The sequence below is a fragment of the Strix aluco genome, chromosome 7 (assembly GCF_031877795.1).
Source record: "Strix aluco isolate bStrAlu1 chromosome 7, bStrAlu1.hap1, whole genome shotgun sequence".
Taxonomy (NCBI): domain Eukaryota; kingdom Metazoa; phylum Chordata; class Aves; order Strigiformes; family Strigidae; genus Strix; species Strix aluco.
In genome coordinates, this window is record NC_133937.1 from 41,677,613 (window position 1) to 41,701,836 (window position 24,224).

General features: G+C 42.2%; 1 protein-coding gene across 3 annotated transcripts in view; it reads left to right on the plus strand.

Annotated features, from left to right (window-relative positions):
- Positions 1-24,224, plus strand: part of INPP5A (inositol polyphosphate-5-phosphatase A) — a 251,249-nt gene that overhangs the window by 137,019 nt on the left and 90,006 nt on the right. For all 3 annotated transcript variants that reach the window (XM_074831614.1, XM_074831617.1, XM_074831616.1), the window contains exons 6-8: positions 2,257-2,360; positions 12,151-12,203; positions 18,769-18,888. In XM_074831614.1, coding sequence (XP_074687715.1) covers positions 2,257-2,360; positions 12,151-12,203; positions 18,769-18,888 — 277 coding nt within the window. The remainder of the gene's footprint in view (positions 1-2,256; positions 2,361-12,150; positions 12,204-18,768; positions 18,889-24,224) is intronic.

The window sequence follows — 24,224 nt, forward strand, 5'->3', positions numbered from 1 at the left end:
GCGTTCCTAGTCAAAACTCAGTCCGGCTGGGTGGTTCCAGCTTACCCATAGCTGTAAGATAGCTTCCCAAATTCCCATGTCGGAGGAGTTCGGTAAGTTACATCAGGTTCTCACCTTTAGACATGCCAATACGTTGCCCTGATCAGGAGAGAGACTGAATACGAAGTGGATCAAGAAGCAGAACCTCTTGTTCATGAGCTGTAGAGATCCATAGATTGATTGTTAAGGCTGGAAAGTCTGTGCTGTGTGTCTGTGTTACCATTCATTAAAGACTTTGGAAAGTGCTGTGCTTTACCACTAAGTCTCTTTTACAAACACAGCACCCATTCCAGCTTTAAGTGCATGTCAGCCTCCTGTGCTGGTGGCCAGAAATGGGTGATCTGAAAGAGGCGGGTGGCTACAGGGTCACAGAGCAACTGAAATGGGATTTGAATGGAGTGAGTCCAGTTCATCTTCTGCATATCCCCAGAGAAAGATTTTTACTTTCTTGGACTGAAATAATCTGATCAGGAGACCTGATGCAGAAGGCCTAGTACCAGTCAAGGCCATTCAAAAATAAGACTTTTTTTACTCTAAGGGTTTTCAAGCGACAACACAAATTATTCAGAGTTGACTGAGCTGCATGTATAAACACAGAATGTTTCAGGAGAAAATAAGGGAGGGAAAAAAAATGCCTTTTTGTCTGAGATCTGATTTTTATTTTTTTAATCATTTTCAGTCTCTTAACTGGTTAAGGAACACCCAGCCGAACCTTGGCGATTTATGTTACTGGCCGCTTTGACTGGAGGCTGGCATGTAGGGCCTGGGGATGTTGGCAGAATTGAAAATCATTTCCACGCAGGGATGGCAGTGCTGTGTCAGACCGCTGCTCTAGCTGGTCCAGCAACTCCTTCTACACGTGACAGAGTCCCAGAGAGGATCTGCTGGCGGGCATCGGTGAGGCCGTTGCACCTCAGGAATCTGTTTAGGTTAGGCCGTGACGCTTAACAGCTGTCCTCTCTGAGCTCTGCTTATGCACGGATGATTTCTGCTGTAGCTCTGGCTATTTCAGTAGTTACAGATCTCCAGACTTTTTCAGGATCTTGCTCAGGTCTGACAGTCTGGGACAGTGAGTTGCCCAGCAAAATAATGCATTAAGTAGAAAATGAACTTCCTCTTTTTATCAGGTTTCACATTGCTGTTTCTAAATTTCATTGACTGTCCCCATTTCTGTTTTGGGACGTTTCAGAGACATTTCTAATTTTCCTGTTCTAGACCACTCAGTAAACCACTTGGTTTTGGTGCAGCGTATTCTCTGCTACTCTTGCGTCCCTGAGGGAAAACATTCACTCTGTTCATACAAGAACTTTTTTTCACATTTCTGGTTTTGTCTCAGGGCATTGTAGTGTTTTAATTACTTCAGTGGATGACTTGAGGATGTCACCTTTCTTTGCAGAGACAATTGTTAATTAAAAACAAGTCTACCTCAGATCAGTTCCACAAAAGGAGCGGGCTGCTCAGCTTGTGGTCAACTCATCTTTCACCAGGAGTTCCATCAGCATTACTGGGTCAGTTCTAGGATGACAAAAATCCGCCCCCCACTGACACAGCTGGCCCAGCAGACAATCTGAGTGTGGCCAGACACTAAGTCGATGGTGACTGTCAATATTGTTGATTTGAAGCAAAAGGCAAAATGCTGAGATGATCTAAATTAATGGTTATGTAGTTGTTTGATGGGTAAAAGATGTGACAGATAATGTGTTACAGGTGTGCATCACTTGATGCTTAGGTAGGTGGACTTAAAATCTGAAAAAAAGAGTTGCTAGATAAAGCATACAGGTAATCACTACTCATAAGTAACATTTTTCACTTAATGTGTTTTGTATTAATTAATTTTCCTATTAATTATCCAGTGTAGATTGCTGGATACTGGCTGAGGACACAGGCATCTCCTGGAAGAACCATGCCAGAAAGTTTGAGTGCGAGGGTGTACGGAGACCTGGTTCATAATTAGAGCTCCGACACATTACAGGGCTCTGGATAATGAAAATAACAGCACCCATAACTGTATAGCTTAAAGGTGCCTGATACAAACAAGTATGTTTACACATGGTTTAGTGGTCTCTGGTTTTTCCTCCAGAACAGCTCAGGGCTTGCATGTTTTTGCTAAGTCCCTACCACCTGTTTTGCAGATGCCACTGCTTTGCCAATGAGTGCTGTAAATTGCTTATAATGTTGAAGATATGTATGTAAATTTTGTTTTGTATCTCTTCCTAGCGAAGAAGTATAAAAAGGTCACTGGGAAAGAAATCTACTCAGACACTTTAGAAAGCACGCCCATGCTGGAAAAAGAGAAGTTTCCACAGGATTATTTCCCTGAGGTACGTACAATCCCAGATACTAGGTTTTACTCTGATTTTCTCTGATTACTTGAGTAGCTACTATCAGTAATGTAAATAAGGTCAGAATTGTCTTGGTTTTTTATTTGTTTGTTGGTTTCTTGTCACCTGTAATACATGTGTTAAGTCATTGCACAGATTTACCAAATTCAGATGGAGTTCTTTGGCTAGGATGGGGACAGTGATGCACAAGATGCACAAGACTTGTTTGTGCATTTCCAACCAAAGAAATGGCACACAGTGCCAGTCGCAAGCCTGTCGCAGGGAGACTCGCTCCTCAGCAGGGTGAGACGCGCCTTCAACGGGTTCTGTTTGTGTTCAGGGGCAGCAGCTCGTCATCGTGGCTGCAGCCATGCTGGTTTCTGTTCAGCTGGGTACCTCTGCAGTCGCTGCGAGTATGTGGGGAAAAGGTGGTTTCTTATTGCTGCAGGAATACACGTAACTTGGAAACATATTGACGCGTTGCCTCTGACACTGCCCTCGAACTCCCCTTTTTTGCTGTTCTCTTACAAACCGGGGAGTGCTGGGTGGTTGAGTTGAAGGTGAAGGTCTTGTCAAACCCAGAAACACCAGCACAGCTGAGGATTTTCTTCCACTGCACCTGCAAGTGCAATTGCACATGCACGAGCAGTCTTTGCTGGCAGTTCTCTTTGATGTTTGTTTTGCTCATTTCTAATTCCTTAAGAACATCTAGAACCTGGGTGTTTAATGGTTGGTGTTTCAAGTGAATCAATTTCTTGAATTCCTGTAACATCTGTGGATCAAACAGGCGTGTTACTACTTTAATATACGGAAGAACTAAATAAACTTTAAAAAATAATTTAGAATTTGTAAGTACACCCTTAGATATATTTACATAGTCCATGTGTGCTTGGAAGAACGTTGCGTAAATAATTACGGGTTGATGGGATGTAGGTTATTCTTTTTCTTGACTTTGATGCCAAATTATTTATATTCTCTATACTGGAAGGGAAACTGCTTTTGACATAATTTTACTGGCTTTTACCTCCTGTGAATAGCCATCTTGAATACTTCTTTGAAGTTGAGTGTTACATCATTTTGAAGGAACCTCAAGCAGTTTCTCAGACGTTTATTTTTCTCCCCCAGCAGCAGTAAACTGTAGCTGTGTGGGTGACTGACAGCGTAAGTAGGAAGCAAGCGGTGCTGCTGAGTGATGTAGTTGTAATACCGAGAGCGCTGAACGCGGAGTGTGAGCGCTGTTACCACGCTTAACAGCACTAGGCCAAATTATGGATTGTTCATTGATACCTGGAAGAATTATTTCCATCGTTATTTCACTGCTGTTGTTTCACCATGAGACTGGCAAATTTGTAACTTGTTCAGCACCATTTATTACCGCCTCTCACATGAACAATTCTTCACAGTCTCTTGGAGAAACAGTTGAGTCTAGTGGCTTTCCACAGGGGGTTGTGGACGTGGGATTGTGTTCGCTTCCTGTGGGCACCTGGGGATCGGTGGGTCCCACGTTGCTGTTTGGAGCAGCAGCTCCTGTACTCCGTACGCCCGGCAGCGCCGCCTTAGGTACGGGCTGCTAGGTCAGGGGCACAATTTGCAGCTGATGCCTTGTGAGGATCTGACACCTTCATCCTGCTTCCGTTCGTTACGTTACCTTACGTGACTTTCTAAGGAGAAAGCACTGTGCTCTGGTGGTGTCAGGGACACGGTTTACCTGGAGGAGAAGTTAATAGCAAAAGAGAAAATCCACAAACACTCACAATTAAGATATGAACGAATCCCTGAAGCACCTTGAAAGTTTAGTTCTGTTCCTGCACACAGCACAGCTCCTTGCAATAGTGTTGTGGCAAGACCCGTAGAACAGACTGGGGGATTTACCCGTTTTATTGCAGAGCTTTGCCCAGTGGGAGGGGACAGTGATACGGGCTCCCCAGGACTACAATAATGCAGAGAATAGCAGCATCAGTATTTACAGTTCTGTGCCTTTCCATGCTCATTTGTTGTGCAACCTAGCACAGACCAAGCCAGCATATTTTTCATGTGACTTCAAAAGTTAGAAAGTAATGGTGATTATTTTTACACTATGATGGTTTTCATTTTGAACTGAAGACCAAAGAGTCTCTCAAGCACGCATAAGTACAGCAACATCAGAAAAACAACAGTGACACAGTTTTGGTTCTCATATGCATGTTTCTATTTTTAAAATTAATCTTGTTACAACCTGTTTTCTTCCTAGACAAGTGTTGGTAACAACGTTGCTAATTAAAAGACCACAAAGTAATGTGTATTTTGAAAATTTGAGTTGACACAGCAGAATGCACGAGCAGCATATCTGTCCAAACATTACATTTACATGCTCTTGTGTGTTTTAGCCAGACTTCTCATATCAATTTGCAATGTTTTGCGTGAGAAATGGTTTAAGACTGATTTCTTTTCTTTTTATTACTGCTGCTTAAGGATGATCTAAAAGTAATTACAATGATTGAGGCATAATGCAATTCAAAATAATTACAGCCCACTGCATATAAAACTAACAAAACTTTCTCTCTTGATTTATGGGTCCTCTTGGCTAGGCATAAGACTCAAATGATGCCTCTGGGAGCAACACTCCAGATAATGTTAGGCCATTTAAAAAAAAGCAGATTTGTGTAGTCTATCAGGCCTGAGTAATTTTTTTTTTTCCCATAGTGAGAAATTGGTTGTTATCATAGATCACAGATACTGCTCAAAGCTCTTATGAAAGATGAATTAATTTCACTAATGCTTTAATGCAAACCTTTCATGGAGAAGGCTGTATGGTGATAACCTTACTGCGGTCTCTCCTTTCTCAATGATGATTTATGTTGTCTTTTAGTAGATGAAACTGCCTGTATTCACAATCCATCTGCTGGCTAAAGGAATCCTATTAACAGAGGATCTGAGAAGAGACTTAATACTGTAAGGTGAAAGATGTGGTATCCCCTTTCTGGGACATGAAGCAGGAATTTTTTTTCCTATTTTAAAATGTAGATACCTCTCTGAGAGTGTATGGGTGATCTATATCATCTCTCCCTGTTTTTATGCCAGCTTACAGATGGCGAATCAGCTAGTGACTATCTGTTAAAGTCAAAATAAAGATTGTTGCTTTGAAATCTGCAATAAGAAACAATTTTCTCTTTCCTCCTTCCCAAGCCATAGTTCTTTAAATTCTGTCTCCAAAAGTTTCTTCCTTTCAAATACTATATCTGGAAGTACTAAAGCACATTAGTGATCCAAAATATGTAAGGCATGTTGTTCAGCTGCAGAATATATCTAAGGTGAAGGATGACATTTTTATATTTAAGATGTTAAACAGTGGTTCAACTACTGGGCTGTATTAGGTCCAAAGCCTACTAACTTCTGCATTCCTAAAGTTAAATAGAGAAATTACTAATAAGTGAATTATTTATTGTAGTTAAAGGAATTAAGTAAGTGTGTTCAAGTTACGAGTATCTAAAGGTAATTTACAGGTTGGGGCGGGGGAATATACAAATTACACCATAAAACAAGTGTCATTTTACAATACGGAGGCATAGGTGTCCTTGCTTTGTTCAGCCTAGACTTGGTAGCATTCTCTAGCATGAGCTGAAGTCCCTCTCCAGTCTCCTGTGCTGGCTTTTGCTTGGGCCACGTGAAAGGCCCAAACCATCATATTTCCCTCCACCACAGTTGCTTTGCTAACTGTTTTGAATCATATGCTCCAACAATAGTATAATTTGGCTGTATAGTTAAGTCCTAAAGAAGATCTTAATTGGAAGAGAATGTGGTGAAATGCTGTTAGGCTTGTTCCTGACCACGGCAGCAAATGCGCTGCGAGATTGAGGTTTTGATGTTGTAGTTTTGGGGCGAGCCATGTAACCTTGCCGTTGGCAGTTCCACATCATGTTATCACCATGCTGCTATTACCTTAATAGTATAAATCTTATTATTGTAATTATCTGCCTTTAATGACTATTTTATAAAGTAAGTTTCATAATGACTCTTTGCATTCTCAGAAAAAGTGAAATGAGCTACAGAATTGCTATCGTATGTTGGGTTGGGCATCTAAAGTCTAGGTCCATTGTTTATACTCCTATCAACCCTAAATTCTGCTGTTCCAAAGAAAAGAATTCTTACAGACTTGAATGCTCTTTGGAGAGTTTAGTGAAATGTAGGAAGAAAAAGAAGGTGCCTTGTAAAATAGAAGAAATATTGTATCTCTGACAGTGGATATGAACTGTGAGAACATGCTGACTCAGTCTGTGTGATGACTTCAAACCCATACCGTTATTTTCAGCTGGTTTTGGCAATGACCTAAACTGGAGCATTATGTGCTCCTGCATTCCCCTTTCGCCACTCTGTCTTTTGAGGTTGTCTAACAGATGAAAGAGGGACCCCTGAAACCTCTGCCCCACCATGCTCTGTCTGCTGCTTCCACAGGCCTTCTGCCACCCTGATGTGGTAACTTAGAACTTTCTTACAAATAAATACTTCATCTTTCTTTCAAAAGTTGCATCATCATTGTATTTCTGTCTTCTAAAATAACTTTTAATGAAGAAATTATGTATTGCTGCTGGTTGGCAACTTCACTGGGGATGTGTGTATGGGAAGAAGTCGACAGCCATAATGATTTGCATGTCCCGTGGTTTTGTATGTAAAAATAAGTGGAGCAAGTGTAGGCTTTATCACATATATCTTACATTTGCTTACATCGTGCACAGATAGTTAAATATAGCCTTCCAATAGATATATTCTTACTAAATTCTTTGTACTGTCTTTTCTGGTAAATAAAGGGTGTTGAAAGCATTATGAGAAAAAAGCAAATTATCAATTAAATTATTCCACTACATAATAGACTTTGTCATTAGATAGACTGACTTCATATTCTTAAGCTCTCGCTATATATTTTTTTGATGAGTGCCATAGATATTTTCATTTGCAGACTTTTAAATTTATGCAGTGTCTTCTAAAAATCTTTAGCAGTAAAAATATGACTGATAGTGCTGTTACACTGTTTGATAGTGTAAAAAGGCTGAACTGGGCTTGAGTTTTCCATATGCTGCATATTATTCTGAAATACAGGGAAATTAGAAAGGTACTCTGAACAATTTGTATACAAACTCCTGAAAACACAACAGCATGAATTCTTTCGTTCTGTAAACTGACCTAAGGAAAGAAAGAAGTCATTTTGGGGCGGGAACTATGTTCTGCAGGGGTTTTATGGAAAGCTGTCGTAGCACACTGCTGTTCCTGGCTGGTTAAACGCTGAGCATGTTGTGAGTAGTGAAACCCGGGCTGGTGGGTGAGGCCTTGAGGAGTCGTTCTGGCCGCGGTGACGCGGACCTGTTAGTGCCGAGCATCGCCTGGGGCCTCGGCTGTTCTTGCTGCTTAGGAGTCAGCTGCTTCGTGTACACGATTCCCCGTCTTCCTCTGAGCTGCGTGTTCCTTTAAGAAGCTGCAATTACACCACAGTCATTGCCACTTTAATACATCTTTCCTTCATGCCCCTGCTTTGTATGGTTGAATAAACCCTTGCTGGGTCACTATTTAATTTGATATGGTCCCTCTCAGTAAAATGATGGAGAAAAGATGAATTAAGGCTCTGTGCTAGTCATTATCAATCATGGTTTGTGTGCATTACTTATTGCTCACAGTGCTTTTTGACATTAGCCCTCTATAACCTCTCTCTTCATGTTAATGTTGTCTGGAGGTCCTTTTACCCGATGTAGCAGAGGTTATTTATGTAGGTGGTGTTTCTAGGGGGTTTTAAAAGGTCAGCACGATCTCCTGAGAGAGTCTATTCACAAAGAAAAGGGTGGCAGAATGTAACTACAAGTATTCAAATTGTGATTTTTTTTTTTAATTTTTTTTTTAAGGACTTCTAATAGGTGTCAGAATTTCAGTTGCACTTACTAAAGTAAATTTTGGGCAAAATAGCCTCTGATACGTAACTACTGTCCTTAAAACCAGTATTTGCAGTGTATGTGTGAGGAAACACCAGGCTGCTATAAGAAATCCTGTATTTTACCATGTCATGAAATATAAATTGTGTTGCAAATACCTTTTAATTGGCTTGTGTCAGTGTAGGCTTGCATGAAATAGAGTAAGGCAGCAGTGCCCAGGGTTGGGCGTACTTTATGCTGGTATTGCTTGTGTTGGTGAGGTCGTCAGTGACAGAATGAGTCCTGTGGGATGCCTGCTGGAGAAGGCGTGGTGATCCACCACAGGACTCTTGGTCTCATGCACTTTGGTTGCACAAAGCCATAAGCTAATGGTACATGCATGAGCCCGTGGCAGCAGGCGTGGCACATCCAAGGGAGAAGGGGATCCGGCTGACATCGTGGCAAGGCTTCGCGCTGCCGTCTTTGAAGGGAGAGGTTCCTGAGGGCTGGGAGAGCACCAGTCACAGCTCTTTTCAAGAAGGATGTCTGGTGGCCTCTCCTCAGTCACAGGAAGGCGATGGAGCAAATCTTCCTGGACGACCGGTTGCCTGGACAAGGGCAGTGGTGTGTTGTATGCGCTGACTCTAGCCAGCTCTTCAATGTGGTGTCCCACGGTGTCATCCAAGCCTGGCTGGTGACACGTGTGCTGGGTGGGTGGAGTATAATGGCTGGAAGGCTGACAGCAAGTTGGACATGAGTCAGCACTGTACTTTGGGAGCAGAGGTGGCCATCAGCATCCCGGGAGCCCTTAGGTCCCAGGAAGGGACTCCTCCGTCTCTTTGGCACCCCAAGGCCACATCACATCTCCAGTGTCTGGTTTGGCAACCCCTGTGCCAGACAGACGTGGGCAGGCATAGCAGAGGCAGAGGCTGGAGCACAGGGTGTGGGAGGAGAAGCCAGTGAGCCTGTCTGTGCTGCCATGGGACAGGGTGATGGGCAACCATGCTGCTGGTTGCAGTGGCCAACCGGTGGCTCTGGAGGGATGGGGCCCGGTGCCTCGGGGTGCTGGACAGCCACAGCGTGAGGGGCAGCAGTCATCAGCTGCAGCAAGGGAACATCTGACTAAATCCAGGAAAAGACTTCACCATGAGGGTAAACAGCAGAAGAGGGGCCCAAGCAGATTGTGGAATCGCTGGATATGGCTCTAAGTGACACAATCTGGTTGGCCCTGTTCTAATGTTACATCTTTTGAAATACCTGTTCTGTTGCCAAAGAGGAAAACAGGAAATGAAAAGTGACAGCTTGATTGAAGACATTATCTTGGGCCACATCATAGGCTTGGACTATTTGATCTTAAGTTCTATGTATTGTTCTTCAGTAATTAAAAGTTCAATATAGTTATTTTTAAGAATGGAATGACAGAGCTCCCCTTTTTTGATTGAGATTAGATTTAAGCCAATTTTGAATGCTTTTAGCATTTAACTTTTTTCATTGTTTTGCTTTTGAATAAATGTCAACATTTTGCCAAATCTTAACTTGTAACTGCGCTGTCATGATCATCACAGAAACTGTGAATAGAAGAGACCTTACTGGATGATGGGGTTTGTAGCTCAGCCGTGAAAGCCAGACTCTCGGCAAGATTTGGTGTGTTGGCCCTCCAGCCAGCCATTCCCTGACTGGCCAGGGTGACAGCTGCATCTAACCAAGAGGTTATTTCTCACTGTTGGAAAAAAAATATTTCCAATAAAGTAGATATTTATTCACAGTCACCACAGAGTTTTTCTCAATAGAGCTGCAGTTTAGGAAAAATCAAAAGTTGGGCTCTTCTAAGGCAAAAGTAATAAGGATTCAGAGGAATTAGTTCCCCTCTGGATGTATCCGTCAGCTAGATTTCAGAGCAGAGCAGTGCACTGCTAGGATTTCCTCCCTGAATACGACCTTATTAGACCTAGGCAAATTTACTTGCTTTCAAAAGCCCAAATTCTTAAAAGATGTAAGCACCTATAAGCATCAACAAACAACTGATGTTAATTACTAAATATCTCAAAACCACTTATTTCCTCAGGTCTGTGGTTACAGAATTGATGCTGCCAGGAGTCACCAGGCAGATCTGTGGGGCGGGGAGTGCTGTAAACTTTGCGTCTGCTCGGAAGAGAAGTCCTTTTATTCTGTATAATCCTTCTGGGTTTAGGAGGCTTTTCTCCTTTTGTCTGTAGGAAACCTTTACATTTGGCTAAACATTTGTTAATTTCTTTTATTCCCTCTTAATGTATGTCCTGTGAGCTACTGAAAGCCAACTGTAAGTAGAGACTAAGAACAGAAGAAAGCTGTTCATGGTGTGTCCATGGTATCAAAATACAAATTTGGATTGACTGCCCAAAGGCCTTTGTTGTTAGTCCCTGTTCTTGGACTCGATGCTCTGGAGAGGACTGCCATCCTCTGCTCTAGCAGTCTGTGTAGGAAGGTCTCACAAGCCTGCAGAAAGGTGATTCTGAAATTGCCACCTGAAGTAAGAAATACTAAAAACAGGTTTCCCAAAATCTGGAGCACATAGCTCTGCATAAATTTTGTAGACAATTTTTTACTGCTTAGTTTTGTAGCATATAGGTAACACTATTCCCGCAAAATTACAAGCTCTGAAATTGAGTGCAATCAAGGAGATAAACTGTTATTTACAAGTAACTTTGCACATTTTCCTGGGTTTGGATAGAAGAGAACAACTGCATATCAGTAAATAGTTTTCACCTTCAAGCTTTCAAGAATCAGCTATTAATTCAGTAAAATAAACACTTTAAAATCTTCATAAGCATATTTTGAATGCAAGGAGAACCCCAGTGGGAAAGGGCCCCGGTAAAGGAGTGGTGGTGTGTCTGGTTGGTCCTGACTGGGGTTACTGTGTTTGCACCTGAACAGGGGAGGAGGTGGGAGACAGGTGACTGTGATCTGAAGGGTGATGAGAAAACAGCCCGTTCAGATTTTGTGCAGCACTTCACTATCTCAGGGACTTTAAAATTTGATGCGGACTGTGTGTTCACAGTGAGGTGGATAAATAGGTCTGCAAGTCTCTTCTGAAGGCAGCGCCTTAGGAGAGCGATACCCCTGACCGGGGGATGCTCTGCCATGGCTGACACTTTATGCGTAATAAGGAGTTGCAGTCTTTTGCTACAGAATCATTGGTATCATTATTTAGGCCTGTCTGGTGCAGTATTCATTACCGGAGAACATTAGCCTAGCCCCACATTCATTGTTAACAGTGAATAAATAGGGTGCAGAATCATGTCTTTTTGTGGGAGGTTGTAAATTACAGCAGTGGCTTAGGAGTGGTGCTGAAAAAAATCCTTTTGCTGTATCATAAGTGCCACATGTTGGCATGAGCTGATTTGTGGCTTTCTCACGGATGTTGCAGCTTTGATAAATGTAATGTTTTACCATTATTTAAATTCCCCTTAACTTTTGTAGAAATATTGGGCGGGTTGGCTCAGCAGGAGAAATAGCTTTCTAGCAGATCTCATTCATTTCAGTTTAATGTAAATCTCCAATGACATTTTACAGTTCAGGTAAAATTACAAAGAAGCTGAGACGTTGGTGCATAGGCAGTAAGAATTTGCTTGTTTAGGCTGAGCATAAATACAGTTGTAAAGCTTTCCTAATTGGTTATCTTTCATCTATAAACAACTACTAGGGCTTATATTAATTTTACGTGTAAGTTTATAACTGCTGCAGGACCAAAAATATAAATAATTCCAGGCTTTATAAGAGACACAATACATGTTTTCAAGGTGCCTCATTGGTGAGTAGTCCTTATTATGACAGCATATGAGTGAACTTTGTTTTATTTTGTTCTCTGTACAAGTACGTTTCCCTTCCACAGTAATCCTTTACTTAAGGTGACTGATTCCTATTTGCTTATTTTTCAGTGCAAGTGGTCCAGAAAAGGTTTCATTCGAACAAGATGGTGTATTACTGATTGGTAAGTTGCATCTTTAAGTTATTTCTGATCATATGTGTATTATGTATGTTTCTGTTAACAGCTGTTTCAGAGAAGGTGTTCATGTGTACAGACTGGTCTATTCACAGAACAGATTGGTTCCAAAGCAGTTGCTTTGCTTTATTATTTATTGAACACATAATGCTCAGTAAGTTGTAATGATGCATAACAAAATGTGATGTTAACATTCACATGTGTGTGCAATTAGCATGGGATAATTCAGGTCATAAGCAAGCTCTCAATCAAGCATGATGAAGCAAGCTTGGTGTCTGTGACCAAGGCCACAGGCGTCACGGTGTGGAGCTAAAGGCATCCCCCACTGCTGCTCCCCATCACACCCGATACCCCCGGGGATGCAGCATCTTGCCCGGGTCGGGTGCCTGTGCCAGGGTGTACGCAGCCCTTGCCGCTGGGATTTCTGAGCACAGAGACTGTTCTCTATGAACTCTTTAAGTCCAGTCCAGTTTCCACTGAAGTCAGTGGAGGGACCCTACCTTTAAGGAACGCAGCTTTTTCAAACCAGCTCCTACTATATTACTTTTACTGGAACAGGACTTTTTGTTTGTCGTATTCAGGTCAGGATTCCCATTTTAAACTCAAGGCATGGTCCTGTTCTCTTTGGGGTTGCTTGTTTTCGTCCTAGAGTAGAATAAAGCACCCGGCAGCCCAGCACTCACTCGTAGGGTTTGGTGGAGGGGCAGCAGGGAGCCGGCAGACACCTCTTACCCAGACTGCCAAGGAAGTGTCCCGCCCAGCAAGGCTTACTCAGATTCAGCGTAACCTGGCTGTCCTGAAAGCAGAGAGTGCTCCTCGTAAGATGTGCTGTGAAATCCACAGAAGAAAAAAACATTTTTTGCTCTTGGGATCACCCAACAGCCTGACGAGGTGGGGGCTGAGAGGAGCAGACAACTGTACAAAAATAGAAGTTGAACATGATCGTGGTCTTACACACTAGATCACTGTCTTTGGAAGAAGCGCTGCCGGCTGGTGTTGACAGGAGGTGTATCTCATCACTGAAGCTGTTCACTGTCTGTGTGAAAACGCTACCTTTAGTAACAATCGTAATAGTAATGGTAGTAGTGTGTGTTGGGGGGAGCAGCTGGTTGTGCAAAACACTATACCTGAGAGAGCTTGGAGATTCTCCTTGTCTTAACACAAGGAGAGCCCAGTGAACCTGCATATGGTTCAGATTTCTCTACTCCTACCTGGAAATCTGACCATACTTTTTACCATTTAGTCATAGTTCTGGTCTTTACTGCTTATTTATGTTATAGTATGTGAACGTTCAGTATTTTTCCCTTCCTCCTATGGTTGTTTCACGTCTTAAAATTGTAAACTTCACTTTAAAGTCCGATGAATGTTCACACAGGCTTACTTTTGAGTGCTGAACAGTGTTCTTGCTTGTTTGCATAAACAGATTTATTAGATTAAGCAAACAGTTTGTGAAAAACTGAAGAAGCACCAAATTTTCTCCTTTTACAGACTTTTGACCGGGAAATCAGGCAGGCAGCTGTGGGATAATGTAGGCTCTTATTAACTTTTCCAAATCCATATGACATGGCATGTGATTCCAGCAGTAGAGATCTGCAGAAGTGGGTATTTAGCACCAATTGCTAATCTGGCCTTTCCTCTTACATTGTAACTTTTTCAGGTTCTGTCCCTGCTATCCTCTTGGATTACCTCATTGCAGAAAAAAATACTGTGAATTTATTTTTAGGCCTTTTCAAGAAAAAAATGTTCTTCAGAGACAGATTTAAAGGAAATGTATTCTTGCAGGTTGATACTAAAAAAGGATAGTTCTTGGAAGGAGCAGTCTGTAGCGAGATGTCCTGATCAGACAATATACTATGCTTATGTTTCCTTAGGGTGTGTTGGGTGGTAAGAGTGAGGAGGCTCACAGCTTTTTCTCATCTGTAATGAGATGAGCTATCATGGTAGTTTTGTGTCTGGAATAGTCTGAGATTGTGATCCACGTGATCTAACAAGATCTCAAATGTTTCTAATGAGAAGGTGAAGGGGCAAGTTACTGTGAACAATCTCTGGAGAATGAAAGTGAAATATTATGGAAAAAAACCCAGGGGATTAGAAAATATACCTCATTAGGTCTAAGTGCACAATGTGTCTGTTCATGGCATGGTAAGTGTTTAAACCCAGTCTGTGTGCATATGCATATGAACAAAGTTCTGGCCATTTTCATAATCATGACTTTTGATCTATACATTTCTACACGCTAATAGTTCAATAAAAATATATCCAGGAGATGACTTGTTAATACTTCTATGGGAATCCTTGAAGGGAGCTATTAATTTCTCCTGCCTAGGAAAACATCGTTATAGAATGTACCTCATGCCAAAAACAGAGGGCTTCTAAAACCCCAGAAAACTGACCTTAAAAGATTTCAGACAGCTGCCCTCTTTTCCCTCCTCTGTGATTCAGTGATCTGCCCCAGTTGAGTTTCTCTGTGAATCCGGATTTTTCACATCCGTTATTTTTCATTAGCTTATCTTTAGTGTGAATGAAGAATTAAGGAATCGTGGGACACTCAAGAGATTTCATTTTAAGAAAAAAAATGAAAGAGAACTACATAAATACATGCACTTTGGTTTTGTCTTTTTTCTTTAGTATCTTAAATGTAAGGGAGGGTATTTATTGCTGTTGCAATAGTTCTTAGTGTTATTGTGTTAACAGGTGCAAGATAGTGCTCTGAATGCATTACAGTCTTAAACACAGTTTACATAAATAGTTTATATTTGGTAGGGAGGATGGAGCAGAGAATACATTTACAAAATGAAGGTATGGCAAAAGCTGGGAATGTTTGCAAGTATATCAGAGGTCAGAATCAGTGAAATTGGTCTGATATTTTAGAGAAAGTAGGATTGCAAGATTAAAGTCAGGGAAATGCAACCACTGCACCTTGAGAGTTGAATTCTAAAGCACAAGTATTGGGAATAACTGACTCATTACCCATCCTGAAGAAAAGGATCAAGGGAGAAGAAATTAAATTTGATTCATTATTATCTTACTGTGATGTGTTAATAGATACATCATGTGAAGGACGTGAAGGGGGGAAGGTATGGTAATTATTTAATTGGGTGCTGCCAGGGCGTTTGATAGAGTACTCTGTCTTGTTTTGAGTGCTGTGCTTTAGGTAAGCTGGAAAAAGAACAGGAGAGCCAAGAATGGTAGGAGTGTTTGAGCAGGAGTTGAAAACATTTGGCTCACCACATCTAGGGGACTGGTTGCTGTCGGTCTCCCCTGCAGAAAGGGCAGAAGGAAATCAGTTTCATTTGCAGGAAAATAGGTAATACCATGAAAGTTTTAATTTAAGGACAGGGAAATTGTAGATGGAAGGTCCTTCATTAGCAAGTTTTAAGCAGGAGCAGGTTTTAGGCAGATGGGGGTGGGTTATAGATACTTCACACAGGAGGTGGGTTGGTGACATCAGGTCTCTCGGTGTCCTGTGGGGATTCTTTCTGTTCATCCTTCAGACAGACGGGAGTTGACATCTCCAGCCATCATCTCCAGATTCTATTTTTAGTTATGTACTAATTATGTATCTTAATAGGAAGGTCAGCAGGACTACTTTATCATCACTGTGAGCTGATGGAGCAAGATACACTGTTCTCTGCAGCCAAACCAACCCACCAGTATCTTTAGAAGAGGCCTTTGTGCCGCAGCTTGGTGACCTGTGCATCTTTATCAGGCATTCCCTGTTGTGACTGCCATTACCTGCCGTGTCCACCTCTGTTCCCTGACTCCCTGCGATCTGGGGAATCTCCCTGTGCACAGCTTGGGGTTTCTGCTTGGTACCTCTCTCTGCCAAAGTCTGTTCCCACGTTCTTGCTGGCAGGCTGCAGACTCCTTTTTGAACGGGAGCTATGTTTGCCTCCACCCCGAATTCTCACACAAAAGATGTCTGTGCACAGGCCTAGTACTACAAAGTTGGTATGATTAGCCACTTGTTCAAATTCAGAATGCTTGGCTCCTATAAAGGGGAAAACTGATTTTTAAATCTGCGATCCCAGGCAAGGTACTAGAGTCAGATGATGGGCCCCTCACAAAGAGTCCTGAAAACTCACTAAGTGGACCTTTAATTAGGAGTAGGGCCAAGGGAGAGGGAAGACACTGAGAGGACATTCAGCGGATTTTTCTGGGAAGAGGCAGCTTGAAAACCATAGCTGGCTCTGGGCTAAGCCCCAATGGTGTTCATCAGTGAAGCAGAGCAATGAGAACATGTGTTCTACTGCTTTCTCTAGTAGCATCTCTTTAGCTTATCCTAAGGTGAAGAACGCACGGTTTTGGAGCACTTCACGAAATCATCAGCGTGTGTCTGCAGCTGCTGTTGAAGATGAGAGCTGCCGAGAGGGGGTATAGCCACAAAATGCCCAGGACCTGGAAGAGCAGCGCGTGGCTGAGGAGCATTTCTGTGGCCGTCAGCATTGTTCCAAGGGTGCTCTGACAGGAAAACCAAGAACCCACATGTGTGAAGGGGAGCTGACAGGTCCTTGGTCCGTGGAGTTTGCCTGAGCTGCCAAGGACAGGAACAGTACTGAAGCATACTAGGACCGAGAGCTTAAAACATGTCTAGTATGGCCACCCCCATCCTGCCTAAAAATGTCAGTGAGACTGGACTTCTATTAGAGCTCTGGCAGTCTGATTTTGCCTCCATTCTTCCCATAATGTCTTTTCTTATTTAAGTGCTGGCCACTTCCAATCAGTTACAACCAAATTTTGCCAGCATTTTTTCTGAATGTGAGAATAAAGCATTTTAAATAGCCTTGTTTCTTGTAACAGTCCTCTAGGACAGACTTACCTCTGCCCTGGCATGTAATTTGTTTCTTCGTAGTTTAAAAGAAGTTTGAAGATATCTAGTCAATTATACCCAGGAAATTTTTTACCCTTGTCAGTCCAATGCTAGTGTAATAATTATTATTAGTGTTCATGGAACCTATCCAAAATGTGTTTTTAGAAACAGTAACCCGTATTGTGCCCTCAAAATGAAGTGCAACAGCTTCTTGAGCACATAGCAGTATTGGGCATGTAGGAGCTAAGGGGGCCACCACCTTCTGCAGTGCTGGGGGGACCTACTTTCCAAAGCATAACTGCTGTCAGTGCTGTCCCTTAAGTATCTCTTTGGGAGCTTCATGGGAGACACCTTCCCTTCTGTCCCTCAGGGCGGTGTGCAGGAATTCCTGCATACACTGGTTTGTTTGAGGGGTTTTCCTTGGGGGGGGGGGTGGGGGGTGGGGGGTGGCATTGCTAAATCTGCGTGAAAAGTTTTCCAGGTTTTCAGGTTTCATTGTGACTCGCCATGTCCCATCACCAAAGGAGCCTCATAGCAAAGCAATGAGACGATGGAGTTTTTAAAGATGCAGACCAGGTCTCTAGGGCACAGAAAGCCCCAAGAAGAGCAAATATGAAGCAGAATGCCAACTTGGCCACAACAGCTGGGTAGCTTTTTGTTTGCCACTCAGCTGTGTCCTGTCTGTCAGCAGTGGGGAACCAGAGCTCAGAAGGACAGCGGGCCTTCTGCGGAGCCAGCCCACCACAAGTGACACTGTCTGTTTTAACTGGGTGACAATAGGAAATCCCTCTGTCTGGGCATGTTTATAACAGAAAATTCCTCCCACGTGAAGGTTTTCTGCCACAGTGAAAAGTGGGATTGTGTGAAGTGATTTAAGGTACAAAAATACAGTTGCATACAGGTACGTTGTAAGGCTAGCAGAACGATTATTGTTACAAATACTTTTACCAGCCAAAATCCACCAAGTGTTGTGCAGCCTCATAGCAAATTCCAGCCCCTGTGTCGAGGAACCTGTGCACTAACCCTGAGTAGGATGTAGTTATAGATAGCTGTCAACAAATGAACAGAAAGACAGGGTGGACACATCGTGATCATAGGGAGTCATGGACCTGCTGGAGCGAGCCCAGAGGAGGGTCCAGGGGCTGGAGCAGCTCCCCTGTCAGGACAGGCTGAGAGCGCTGGGGGTGCTCAGCTGCAGAAGAGAAGGCTCTGGGAGACCTAATTGTGACCTTGCAGTATAGAAAGGGGGCTTACAAGAAAGGAGACAGAGACTTTTACCATCTTTCACGATTTAGCCTTTAATGTCAGTAAAATTCTCCTGTCAATAGCTTTTGTTTTTGTTTATTGCAAAGCCACGATTCTACTAGGTATTTAGCTACAGCTTTATAAACTTGAAGTTCTTTGTTTACACATTCAATTTTGCTTTAAAACTATTTTAGTGAGAGGGTACTGCTTGGTTTCTGTGAATTGTAACTGACAAATAGCTTTTCATTTTCATATTATACGTGTTTTAAGCAAAAGTCCAGATGCAGTCTTACCTGTGGATGAGTTGTCATAAGTTTGATGATAGTCTTTAACAATTTTCTGATGATAATAGCTTAATTTGCACAGTCTATGTGAGTAAATATTAAGGTAATATAAGAGAGAATACAGTAAGTGTATTATGTTGAATGCTTTGCTGATGCCACAAATGTTTTTTTCTTTTATCCTGAATCATTTTATTTTTTTCCTTTTTTGTCATAGTGCCTTTGACTTGGTAAACATTCATCTTTTCCATGATGCTTCCAATTTAATTGCTTGGGAAACAAGCCCATCGGTTTACTCAGGAATACGGCATAAGGCTCTTGGCTATGTACTTGATAGGTATGTATTAGCCTTTACTAGCCTCTCTCGCTCTTCTGTGTTCGTAAGCAGTGTATAAAAGATGTTTCGAAAGGCACACTCACAAATGTAGAGATTTTTATTCTGTGGACTGAAAATGGTCACTTCTTATCAGAGTTTTCTAGACGGTGCCAGTTACAGATCAGTTTATGACACTTACTCTTTTAAGCTGAATTACTGAGATTGGAGAATCTCTCTGAACTCATCAGAACTTGTAGAGTAGAAAGCAGGTTTATTTTTTAAATGTGTGTGTTAGATTAGCTGCTTCTTAGTCTGCATGGAGTCTAATAAAGCTGCCGTTCAAGTATGTTTTCAGTTACAGAATAACAGAATAATTCCAGTTGGAAGGGGCCTCTGGGAGTCTCTTGTTCATCCTCCTGCTCAGAGCAGGGCTGCCTTCAACATCAGATCAGGTTGTTCAGGGCTTATCCAGCTGAGCTGTGAAAAGCTCCACGCGTAGTGGTTTGCAGCTTCTCTGGGCCACCTATTCCTGTATTTGGCTACCCTCGTTGTGAAACTTTTTCTCCCTAATATCCGATCAGAATCTCCCTCAAAGCAGTTTGTGTCCATCACCCCTCACCTTGTGGTGTGCACTACTGAGAAGAGCCTGGCTCTGTCTCTTCTGTAACTACCAGATGGATGAAGCCAGCAATGAAATCCTCCCGGAGCCATCTTTTCTGTAAACTGAACAAGTCCCGCTCTTTGAGCCTCTCCTCGTAAGTCACAAGCTCCAACCTCCTCAACATTAAACCCTGTGGTGTTTTAATCTCAATACTAGCTGAGTGCAGTAGGCAGCTAATCTTTTTCAAGCAGCAACACAGCATTTGTGTGCAGTCATCGCTGTTATTAATAACATCATGGTTTATAATGGTGTCACAGAGTTGATTCATCTGATGGGTGGTACAATACAGGGGATAGTCCTGGAAATGCCCAACAATTTACAGCTGCCCTAATTAGCAGTTATAAAGTCAGAAAAAAAGACAGCTTTTTCTTGAGTAAGAAAAAATTATTTCTGCATGGGCATACGTGTATTGGCAAAGTAAATAGGTATTTCTCTGATGAGGTACTGCTTGACTTCATGTTTGCCTGAGAAATGGAGCTTTAAAGTGTCTCTCCAAAGCAGCCATGGCATACGCTGCGACCTGTGACGTGAGACGGTGCTTAAAACAAATGGCTTAGGCTGGAAAACATAAAAGCAGAGTCCTCTGTGTGCTGTTTCCCTGCCCCGATCCCTGGTGTCCGGCAGCCCGCGGCGGGTGTGGTGTGCCGGGGCTGGCTCCGGCAGTGGTGCTGTGGGTGCCGGTGGGTGCTGGGCTCGGTGACACCCCAGGCCGGCATGGGACTGCTGCTGCCCTTCCCCACCGCCAGGCCTGGTCCTGCCGTGGGGCACCGGGTGCTGTGGCGCGGGAAGGCCTGGCACGGCCCAGCATGGCAACGGGTGCGAGCCCCGCCCCGCACAGCTCGACCTTGTCAGCCACGAGAGCAGGTGCCAGGGGCTCACGGGGAGACATTGCTCAGCGAGACTTGGGCTGGGGGGAAGGACAGATTCAACGTGTCTCGACCTTCTGGCTGGGCTGGCAGCCTGCGCATGGCAAATGCGGTGGGTGAGGAATTCCCCACCATCGAGTAACTGTTTACTCTTGTGACTCTCTCTGGCAGCAGCCTAGAAGGTAAAGGCACTCCTGAACCAAATTAGGTTATGCGTTGGAAAATAGCTTCGGACGTGCAGTGTTGTCATTTTTCCTTATGTAGATTTTCACTGAAAAAGGTTCTGAAACGTGGAATGGAGTATAAATACCTTTTCAGTCCTGTTCTATCCAAAGTTTTATTCCTTTCTGTAAGTGTTATATTATATAAAGACAGGCAGATATTTTAGCAAAGAGACTGCTTTCTCCACTTCGTGTAAAGAAGTGCTTTTCCTGTGCACCCCAGCAGAGGGCTAAGTAGGAATTTCTCCAAAACAGGCATTTATTTTCACTTTTGGGGGCAACACAAGGATGAAGAGGAAAAATCTAGTATGTCTTCTATTGTATCACTTGTAAAACCTGTTCAGATCATTAGGAGACACTGGAGGCACTTGGAAGGTTTGTAAATGGGTAACATGCAGTGGTTTATAAAAGATTCCTTATTTAGGGGACAGATGCTGTAAGATCAGGATCTACTCTCAGTGCAGCTTGAGACACAGATTTCTGAGTTCTGTTACATAGAGCAGTGTGGGAAAGGCCTATTTTTATTTCATTTTTCCTTGGCTCCATTGGTCTCCTCTCCTTTTCTTCGCTTTGCACAAGGAAACTTTAGCAAACCTGTATAAACGTTTTGCATTATTTATTGCACACTTGTTTGCAGCATACAGTGTGCTTCATTAGCTAATTTTGGCCTTGGACCTCCCACGATGCCCTGGCAAGGGTAAGGTAATAAGACTGTAGTATTAGTGTCAGCTGTGGGTCAGAGATGTCATGATGGTATATCATTAAAATGTGACACTGCCAAAAACTGCCCCAACTCCCCTGTCCTTAGAAAAGAAAACCTTCGATTTTAGGTTGCACACTACTACTGTGAGCTCGCATTCAGATGAATTGTTCATTTTGAGAGAGCAGCCAGCCGCAGATCCGGACCTCCATAGTGAAATGATGGGCTGCCTCGAACAAAAGGGGAGTTCTGTAAGAGCAGTGAATAATGGGAAACCCCTTTCATCGGCATTGCTAACCTTTTGGCAGCCACCAGCAAACTCTATTCTGATCTGCTGATTGGGGAGGACAATACACTGAAGCTCACTTTGAATGAATGCTACCACCAACAGTGTCCCCATTCAGAGGGTTTTGGGAACCATCTTTGACCATTGTCTGCCATCACTCCTTCAGACAGTAGGAAAAGGGAAAGTGAGAGCGTCTATAGGGGGAAAAGTACTTCTTTTCTTGGCTTTAATCTCTCTTTAAAGCTTCATAGATCTACATTTCCAGCTGAGCTACTGGAACTATGCAGTGTCAGATAAATACAGAAGAGAGAGGTTTCAAGCTGAGCTTTTAAATCCCCTTATCTGCATGAACTAATAATGCAGATTTAGTGCTGTTAAAAACAGAGACTGATAAGTCTTTTCCTTTAAAGCCTTTAAACTGCTAAAGAGCATTTAACAGCAATGCAGTTCAAACCCAGTGAACAATACTGAGAAGGAAAACAGTTTAATGAGCTAAACCTTCACTGAATGAAACAGAAACACCTTCTCACAGTTGATTTAGGTTACTGTGGGAGTAAGTGAAAGCGCAGTTCTGTTCACGCTGCATCTTCATAAACATGAATTACGTACAGCCTTTTCATGGAAGGTAAAAGCTATCCCAGGAGTTTGAAATACAAAAAAGAAAATACTTTGCAAATAAAGCTCAAATGAATTAGTTTAACTATTAAAATCATCAGGGAGGTTGGTTTCCCCAAAAATACTTTAATTGCAAGGTTTTAACGCATAGGCACTAAGCTGCACAACATCTCTAAATTAGTGGGGGGGGCAGGGAAGACAAAGGGAAAAGTGTCAAGTGAATGATTTAAAGTTGCCGCTGAAAGTTTTCTCTTGAGGAGATCTATTAATAATCATGATAACATGTTTTGGGAGTAGAAAGGTTTAATCTTACAATGGTGTTCTGAAGTGGTTTAGCTTTAATAATGTTTAAAATGAATTATATAGTGAGAAGAATGCTTTTAAAGAACAGCTAGCTGGTGTGTGCTGGGCCACATCAGGTTTAGCATTTGCTGTTTAGCAAGCGTGAAGAAAATCTCTTTAAAGACTAAGAGAGTTGGAATTACACTGGTGTTAAGCAAATATTTGTTTGTATATTTACAAATACATATACCGTGTATATGTAAAAAATTGGCGTGTGTAATGAGTTTTTGTCAATAAATTCCCAGAAGTCAATTACGTTGTTCCAGATAGACAAAAATACAGTCAAAACTGGATTTCTGAATTTGCTTTATAAATGAGAATGTGAGCACCTGCTTTATATTTTGTGGGGTGAAAAAATTCTTCCAGGCCCATTTTGGATAATTCCCAGGTGCAGTTAGCCCTGTTTGCATGATACTTGCATTTTTCTATTTTCTGAAGTTGGAGGGTTTCAGCTATACACGAGAGTAAGAAGGGAAATGTAGTTTACATTTTAGTTTAGTCTTTCATACATCTGCTGTAATTAATGCTTGTGCATATGTCATATTAATTAACCATATTGACATGTTACTCATGTCCTTTAGACACTTGCTGGGGTAAAGTGTCTGCTGAATTTAACAGCCTGGCTAGGGAGTGAGTAGAAGCTGTACGACAGGGTCCTTTAAAAGTATTAGAAGAGTTTGCGAAGGACACGGACGTGAGATGTGAGCCTGATACTGTGGTTCTTGGTGTGCCAGCCATTTAAACTTCCTGAAATTATCTAGAGCATTCAGATCCATAAAATGAATGTGGTTTTTTTTTAAAGAAAGTGACAGTGCTCTTCTGTTTTCCTATTGAAATGTTCCCTGGCCTAGTTCAACAGAAACATTTTTACATTACAACTGTGAAATCTTGGCATAAAGCTCCCCTTTGTGCCCTTCATTATTTTCTCACAAATATAGTCCATTGTCACATAGCTGAAGTTAATTTGATCAACATTGGGACATTTAACTTTTATGTCCGGTCAAAGGAGCTGTTTCATGCTCATTTTGGGTATTCAAAAGAAATGATTGCCAGAAAAATAATGTTACTATTAACAATTCAGAGCAATTAGTTTCCCAGGGAGAGGCGATGTGATGCACCGGCTCCACACAACTATTCTTTGTCATTTTATGGATGCTCATCAGTCAACTGTCACATCTTCTCAAAGACCCCTCCAATCTAAATGTTTCTCTTTGGGCTTTTCCCAGAACTAGCAGCTGAATGAGCAAAAGAAAAGCCACTTAGTTTCTAGGCAAAGGAAAACTTCACTCTAAAGATCTGGGTCATTTCAGAAGATCCTAGGAGTAGCTTGCTTGGGGGGGGGGGGGTGGGGGGTGGGGAGGGGGGATTGTGGTGTTGGATTTTTAAAATTTTATTTATTTTTACAATAGTGATTTTAACATCAAGTGAAAACTCTCCATAATCATGTGCCTTCAAACTTTTAGTGAAATTTCTGTGTATTCAGATAGAATGCACTCCCAGGACAAATAAACCTTCCATCCAAATGTCTTCTAACAAAGGTTTAAAACCCTAGATCACATTCAAAAAGACAGCTTTTCATTAAACACCCTAAGGCTCATCTCATTAATATTCAGTCATCCCCCCCTTTAAACTAAGGTTAAGTGCTCTCAAAATTAGCCTGTTTGTA